The sequence below is a fragment of the Liolophura sinensis genome, chromosome 1, assembly GCF_032854445.1.
Source record: "Liolophura sinensis isolate JHLJ2023 chromosome 1, CUHK_Ljap_v2, whole genome shotgun sequence".
Taxonomy (NCBI): domain Eukaryota; kingdom Metazoa; phylum Mollusca; class Polyplacophora; order Chitonida; family Chitonidae; genus Liolophura; species Liolophura sinensis.
In genome coordinates, this window is record NC_088295.1 from 69,673,048 (window position 1) to 69,681,607 (window position 8,560).

The 8,560-nt window shown below is 38.3% G+C and overlaps 1 protein-coding gene across 1 annotated transcript; it reads right to left on the reverse strand.

Moving 5' to 3' along the window:
- Positions 1-657: 657 nt before the first annotated feature.
- Positions 658-7,769, reverse strand: LOC135463601 (brain-specific homeobox protein homolog). The gene is made up of 4 exons (XM_064740933.1): positions 7,753-7,769; positions 4,423-4,682; positions 1,799-1,983; positions 658-972 (listed from the first exon to the last, which is right to left on the reverse strand). The coding sequence occupies exons 1-4, from the start codon at positions 7,767-7,769 to the stop codon at positions 658-660; spliced, it is 777 nt and encodes a 258-aa protein (XP_064597003.1).
- Between the last annotated feature and the right edge of the window lie 791 nt (positions 7,770-8,560).

Here is an 8,560-nt window from a genome sequence, read left to right on the forward strand (position 1 = left end):
TGAGGAACGCTATAGCTCCGAGACAGGTACATGTATATATATATATATATATATATACACACAACTAATACTTTCTGGCCCTTCGTTTGGTTACAGAGCTTTACGGGGTCTACTATTTTGCTGTCTGGAATTAACAACATGTTCCAAACAAAGCTCTGAAATTAGTTTTAATATAAGGTCAATTCATATGTCTTCGAGACTAATTCCTTATCTTTGTCCCCTGCCTTGTACAGGTTGAGCTGTGAAAGTAGACATTACAGGCTATTATATCTATATGCTTGCTAACAGATTACTGGAGTTAAAAGCATCTGAAACAACAATTCTTTCCAGCTCATTCGAACCACAATACACAGTCTGTGTTTTTATCGAACTTAGTAAAGCAGTTCTGTTTAGCAACAAACTTAACTGTGTTACAGTACATCTCCGGCTATGTGATCTCTTTTGGTTGAATCACCCTGTTTCTGGCAGCTCATCCGCTGACCCCTCGGGTTGGCAGCTTGAACGTGCGCACACACCTGTATATGCATGTCTTGTACAGTTCAGAACCAACGAGCACATTAATGCTCTACACAATGTAGACGACTCCAGACGATGCTGCGAAGGAATTCCGTTTGTCTTGCGCTTTTTGGTGTCAGCGTCTTTCCTCTCTACACAAATTCATCGCATCGGAACTTTCCATTGTTCTGTTTTGGCGGCTTCTGGTTCTACCACATCAATTTCCTCATTGTCCGAATCCGATTCCAATCCCTTTAGCCGACTGACCGGGGAAGGGCTGATCGTGGATCCCCGGGCCAGGTCCTCCGACTGACCAGAGTGGTCTGAGCCCTCCGCCCCTGTATCGTTGGTCAGTTCCTCGTCAGAATGTTGCTGCTGTTCGTCATCGGGGTTGGACATTTTCCCATCAGAATCGTCCTGCACTTTCTTCTGCATTTTCTTATGTTTCATTCTTCGATTCTGAAACCATGTCTTTACCTGACAATTAAAGTAAAATTACATAAATTCAGTGTAAAATTCAAGAAAAAGTGTAAATTTGGCCGATTTCAATAATATCTACGCGACTGCCCAATGGATGTCTCTAACGGAATACAATAAGAGGTAAAACACACCATTTTCTGCTGTAATGTTACTGTGGTTTTGTGCCTACCTACACCAAAAAACGAAATAAGATGACGGTTTTAGCACAAAGTCTCATCTGAGTGAGGCTAGAATGCATTCTACATGTCATGTTCAGAATAACGGTAAATCCTGTTAGTCAAATACAATAATTTGTATGTTGAATTAATGGAATATATGTGTCTTATTTACCAGAACAATCCGATGCAGGAGCATAATAAACTCTAGCATCACTGAGACAACAGATTTTCTGTTTGATTTAACAGATTATTTCATGGGCACATTCACACGATGCAGGATAGAACAAAAGAGCTCAAAGCTTTGTATCGCTTTGTTAAAGGCGAGAAAGAGTTTTTCGTTTCCGTTGTCACCATGTATCATCATTATTGTTATAAGATTATTCCCATGAAATACCTACTGCTGAGCATGTTTTATACTCGCGGAATACATCTCACACTAAAAGCATATCAGTAAAGTTCTCATTCAGTACTTTCAGTTCAAGGGAAAGGCTTCTTCATATTAATTATGAGAGTATAGAAAAGGTTTGAACTATAGTCTCATTCTCCATTAGAATGTCAAGCGAACTAAACACAATATAACGGCATTAACATTGACAAAAAACTATTTTGGAGGGGGCGATTTTTTTTTTTTTTTTTTTTGGCTTATGAAAAAGTTGTAGCCTTACCTGTGTTTCGGACAGACTGAGCTGTGAGGCCAACTCGACTCGCTCGGGTGTTGAGAGATAGCGCTGAGATTCGAACCTCTTCTCCAGGCCGTTTAGCTGCTGGTCACTGAAAACCGTCCGGGCTTTTCGTCGCCTACAGTGTTTGCCGGGACTGTCGTGTTGGAAGAGCGGAGACAGGGGAAAACCTGGCGAAACAATGATATACAGTTTATCAATTAAAAAGAATAAATACATTTGTGTTTATATCCAATCGAGATTGCATACCAAACGACCTTCTATACCATTTGCACAGATATTGTTACTTCTCTTTGACTGCATGGCATTTACGCTTTGCACAACACATGCTGAACCACGTCCGATTAAAGAGATGGTAAAAAGAGATTTTTCGGTTTCAGTAGCAAATTGGCCCCTTACGTGAACAACACATGTTTTCGTTTAATAATATTTCAGTAATATTATAAACAATTAGTTTGAGCCTGCAAAACATCGTCAAATTATGAAATGATAATTTGGGGATAATTATTTTAAAGCTATAGATACAGATACATATTCTACTTTTTCAGAGAATAACCAAAACTTTTTCGTTTTGTAAGTCTTTTATGAATGTATTTAGCTTGCTTTTGTAGTAATTTTAAAACTGTCCATTGATATAAATCATCTATGCAACTCTTTAAGGTAATTTCTAGTAATTTCTAATTGTGTATTAAATTCAACTGCGCATAATATCACAGAATGTGTCGTAAGTACCACGTCGCTTTGAATATTCTTATTTTGAAACAGTACAGCTGTAAATTACCAGCTGTAGAGTACCACCGAGATCAACAACACTTTCCGTTCAATATTGTAATTAAGCAATTAAAACTGACAATCGTAATTGCAATCTCTCAGTATGGAGCAGTTATAATAGAACTGTAGGCAGTTGGCCAGCTGACCAGGATGACAATGCATACTGTCGCAGACGAGTTACTTCTCATCAGAGTGTCTGAGCTACAAATCTAATTTCTATCCGGTAACACTTCTCAAACTGTTTTTTTTTTCTTTTCAAATCCTTGTTACACCGTAATTCGAAAATCATAGAATTAAGAATTTGAATCCTATACAGGAAGACCGACCCCGATAGCACAGTTGGTAGAACGTTCGCTTCGGCAGACCCATGGTCAATTCTGGGTAGGGTCACACCTAAGACATTAAAAGAGGCATTTGTAACTTCCTCGATTGGCGTTTGGCGACTGAAGGGGATAGTGTAACGACTGGTTCACCAGCATCAGTATAAATGCGCTATAAATCATTCTAATTTTCTAAAATTTAAAATATTGGTGTTGAATTACTATATAGCACTTAAAGATGCGTTTGTAACAAGCAGTGGATTAACTACATAATACCTTTAAGACTGGAAAGAATAATTTCTAAATGAATTTACATGTAAGAACGGAGTGTCTGACTATATATTGGTGTACTTGAATAACGTGCGTAGAATCACATTATGTATTTGTATTCATAAAAACACAAGTCTGGAAATTATAATTAAAATAAAAATAATTATAAAAAACAAACGAAAAGTATTAAATTTGTGCTATAAATAGTATACATTTGAACGTACGAAAGTGGGGTTTGTTTACGCCCCCTTCTATAGTGAGAATTTTCGAAAGATACTTATTCTTTATATTTTTGTTAGTGGAAAAATTGTTTTTCAATTAATTCCTGGACATGGAAACTCTCTGCAAAATAAGTCTATTCTCGGTGCTATAAAAAAAACTAATAAACATTTATAAAAGGATACACGAATATTTATACGAATGCAACTCAGTGCATTTCTTACACATTTTCACCAACAATTTCAATAATTTTAACGACCACGTATACAGTGCAAATATGAACACTTCAGTTAGAATTGCCAGAAAATATATATCCGACGCCCAGAAAAAGGAAATATTCCATGAAATGCAAATGCGAATCAGTTATATATCAATCTTAGAATATATCCGTGTTTTACAGTAGAATGGCTCTGAAAGGTCTTAAAAATTTTTCCATCGACCCATTTTAAGAAAGGTACAGCTATATTACCAAATTTCAGAGAAAAATTTCGGCTCAGTCATGCAGTTCCATGACATAAAATAGACTGTCGATTTCTTTGTACATTCATTTGTTGTTTTATTTTTTTGGTACTGTTTCTATAAAGGCAATTACACAAAAGTTTTGACCCACGAAACCGCCGACTAAAGTATTATATTTTCGATTTTTCAAATTTACTTTTTCACACATGCCCAAAAGATATTCCAAGTATGATTATCTGTATGTAAAATCACTGATGTAAACAAATCTTAACATTTAAAGCTCAAACAGCGAAACAATCAGTGCTGCAGTAAATTGGATTTTTAACTTGAATTACCTTTCACTTCTTCCATATGGTCAAAAATATTATTTCTGGGTAACCTTGGGCACATCTTATCATAATTACATGCCCGAAAACAGACAGTCTGTTAATAAGTAAATGGCTGGAGAAAAACAACGTTTTCGTACAAAACGTAACCTTGTAATCTTGGACTGATCTTATCATTAATAAATGTCCGAAAATGGATAGTCTGTTAACCAGTACATGACTAATATATAAATAAATATCTTACCTGTGGCGGGAATGAGGAAGGGTGTGTCGGCCTGTTTGTGATGAAGGAAGGCCTGAGTCGGTATGCCATGATGGTTGAGGAACGCAGGATTAGGTAGGTAGGCATAGGCGTAGTCCGGAGGCAGGGAGGGACGGGCAAAGGCTGATAGGGCTTGATACTCTCGTAAAAATTGTTTCGGTTTGTTCACCAAAATGTCGTCGATGAGAAACGACGTCGGTCGAACTCCAGCTTCGGCGAAATGACTCATGTTGAGGTATAGTCTGGAAGAACGCAAAAACGATAGTAAACAAATGTTACACTCACACTATACCCAAAATGAACATTGTCAACAAAATCCCTGATGCACCTGTAAGATCTAGACAAAAAGATCCATGTTAAAAATAAAATAAAATTAAAAATAATAATAATTTAAAATAAACAAAATAAAATGATATTACATGATAAACAAAATATAAAAATATTCCGTTTCAATCCTCACCTAAATGCAAAACACTCTAGTCAGATAGTCCTCTTGAAGAACCGTTAGCGGAATTTGCCAAAGAGTTGTCTGAGCATAAGTTATTGGGTTTGGAGCTCGTTGATAACGATCTTGACTGAAGATGAACTAACTGTTAAGTGCTGTTCAGACACTTCAATCCCGCGATTTGTTCGCATTAGTCCGCTAAGCCCTGGTCAATCCGGCGCTTCTCATTGGACGAGAGCCATCACGGATAATTGGGATCTTTACCTGCCGTTCACAAGGGAAGTTATTCGGCCCGCTTATTGAATGGGATGATGGACTGGCCGTGTAGTAATCCGTCAGCCCTGATTGGCTCAAACGGTCCGCAATAAACAAGCGGTGAAACACGGCATGAGCCACCGTGTGTTTCATCACACTATCCCGCTCATCATTGGCTGACAAAGTTATTTGATTTACAATTAGGATTTTGCACAACTTTTCAAATTAAGGGTTATTACGAAGTTAATAAAATTAATGAGACATGCTTGCAGGCCGTGGTAGATTAATAGCCGCTATTTAACTACGGCATCAGGAGTTTTTCTCGGGGCTATGACTGGTTAGGCTGGGGACATGCGTGAGTATGACCAGGGCTCTGAGAGGCGTTTTCGGTCAGCGCTAAATTACCCCGAATGTAAAGAGACACCGCTGAGCCTTAGATGGCTGTTGCCGGAGAAATCATCACGAGCAAACCACAAAGCAATCTCTCTATTTGATAATACTCACTTAGACACGGCCTTGTTACCACCCCTTGTTAAATAAACAAAATGCTCAATACACGCAGACACTGCTGACTGAAGATACATGAAATGCGTGCAGACTAATTGTAAATTAATAAGTCTCGTTGCAATAACCCTTTCTCACGCCGGGCCATGAGAGAGTTGGGATGAGCCCATGCTGTTTCAAGGAGATAGTAATTTTGGGTTGTTTCGACTATTTAATGTCTGGATATACTGTTCATTTAGCAGATGTGTTCAATGTGAAAACAAAGTCACAGACAAAAAAACTACAGACTAATAAGCTACAATCCATTATATACCTGTTAGTGTTTTAAGCATGCATTGGAAACAATATGTAATGCTTTATATGAGAAGAGTCTCCATGTAAACAACCTATTTTTATAGGTTGTTTTTAAATGTTGGCATTGCGATGCACAAAGCAGTTTATAAGTCATAGCTCTGCCTTTGAAACTGAACTATTTATGGATGTACTGAGATGTTAATATGAAGAGTAAACAGATTCTGCAAAAAAAAATCTCCAAAACATTTCCATAAATCGAAATACAATATTTTCTTGAAGAAACTGTTAATTACTCAGATTGTCAGGTCCTGTGCAGATCTTGACTTTTCTGTCTGGAGGACTCCCTGTGGACGTCTTAACAAATTGGGAGTGAAAAACTTGTTGACTTTTTGGACAAATTAGATAATGAGGGAACACAGTAAAAATGCTGCAAGTCCTCGGATTCGGGATTATGATTAGGGGTTATGGCGGGAAACATTGGTTTAAATTCACAGAGGGATTAGACGAGAGTTGGGAAGAGCGGGTAGTAATGAAGGATTGGAGAAAGTCAAATCGGACGGGCAGACTGATTTAACCGGAAGCCAACCTTGGCGATCTGTCGTGATTATGATGGGGATGCTGTCGCCTAGGCCGTACAGCGGGCTAATTAAGATCCAGGCAACATCGTGAAAACCAGTTAAATCTCGCCCAAACCTTGATGAAATTTAATCTTACAATTACGATAGCACTAATTGTAGCCGAGGCTAGCAACGCAAACCACAAGAGTCGTCTGTGCTGAGAAAAACAGACTACACCTGGGCCTTTATAAACACAATAAAGAGGGCTGGAAGAGGAATTAAAGAGGAAATGAAACTAGATTATGCCTTCAAAGATAGTAAGCTTACTGACGTGTAAGCCGTGATCTTTAGGAGAAAAACTAATTAAGCTGCGAGAGTGACCAGCAAAAACATCCGAACATCCGCAAGTGTTATTGTCACAGAAGGGTTAAATACAAACATCCGTGGATGAGACCTTTTTTAGATGCATATATACGTACCTGCTCATGACGACTGGGTTATGACAAACCTAGGCACAGAGCTCAGGACAAAACTCACGTCCCAGATAAATTTATGTAATATGTTTGATTGACACTCTGAGGCAAATGTCAAATTTGAGAGTGCATGGAGTCAACCTCACGCAGACTCCAAAATGGAGAAGACTCAGCATTGTGACAGTGTATACATGATTGTAACTATATAGCCTCTGTAATATCCGGCATGACGGGTTGCTTTAAGTTTCCCTGCTGACGACGACGCTGTTCATGAAACCCATGTGTAGTTCAAGAGAATACAACATACAACCCCTATCATAGATTCTATTATATAGAACTTTTAGCCATTGTTTTGAATAAATATTGACTTTGTCAATAATGTATGGGATTGACAGAACTGTGTAGCATTGAAGCTAATGCTATAGGTACTGTATGAATGCTTTGTGTTTCATGTCCGTAACCTGTGTTGCCTCTCCCCCCTCTCAGTTTGTGTACTTACTTGTATTTATTTATTTATTTAATTGGTGTTTTACGCCCTATTCAAAAATGTGCCACTTATACGACGGTGGCCAATATTATGACAGAAGGAAACAGGGCAGAGCCGGGGAAAACCCACTAACCTGTGCCTATTATGGTCTATGGGCTTGAAACAAATTTGGATCGGACAAGCTCTACACGTATACCCCTGAAATAATATGTAATGTTTTCATATAAGGTATAGAAATGACCACGTGATTACAACGAAATGTGAAAATGTGGAAAGCAAAATGGACAATTAACTCACAGCCGCTTACTGGGCATGCTGTCGTTAGTCTGTTATTCTTCCAGTTCATTTCTTACAGACACAACATATATACACGTAGTTCTGTATCCTGTGACATATCATTTATATATACGGCATTCGTGTATAGTATGTGGGCTTTAGTGAACAACAACATTACATTCAAAAAAAGTAATCTTTTAATTCTAACAGAAAGTCTGCTGTCTGAGTGATGCTAGAATGTATTCCGTTATTGCGGCAGATTATTTTGTGAAATATAATTCTATTAATTTAACATTTATTAAGCTAACAGGATACTACGTTGAATATGACAAAATCGAAAAGAATCGAAAGTTGGCCCATTAAGATCTCTCTTTGTGCGATACCACGCTGTGACTGTCTACAGTATCATGATCTCTCTGAGGATGATGTCGTGATGTGACTGTGTACTGTAGCATGATCCCTCTGAGGATGATGTCGTGATGCCACTGTGTACAGTATCATGATCTTTCTGAGGATGATGTCGTGATGTGACTGTGTACGGTAGCATGATCCCTCTGAGGATGATGTCGTGATGTGACTGTGTACAGTGTCATGATCCCTCTGTGGATGATCTTGTGATGTGACTGTGTACAGTATCATGATCTCTCTGAGGATGATATCGTGATGTGACTGTGTACAGTATCATGATTCCTCTGAGGATGATGGCGTATTGTGACTGTGTACAGTACCATGATCTTTTTGTGGATGATGTCGTGATGTGACTGTGTACAGTACCATGATCTTTTTGTGGATGATGTCGTGATGTGACTGTGTACTGTACCATGATCTC

What these genes read in the sequence shown, in the direction of transcription:
- LOC135463601 (XM_064740933.1), bottom strand. An exon ending in CTTCCTCATTCCCGCCACAG is followed by an intron (nt 1,984 to 4,422) that starts GTAAGATATTTA and finishes TTGTTTCGCCAG; the next exon opens with GTTTTCCCCTGTCTCCGCTC. An exon ending in TCAGTCTGTCCGAAACACAG is followed by an intron (nt 973 to 1,798) that starts GTAAGGCTACAA and finishes TTTAATTGTCAG; the next exon opens with GTAAAGACATGGTTTCAGAA.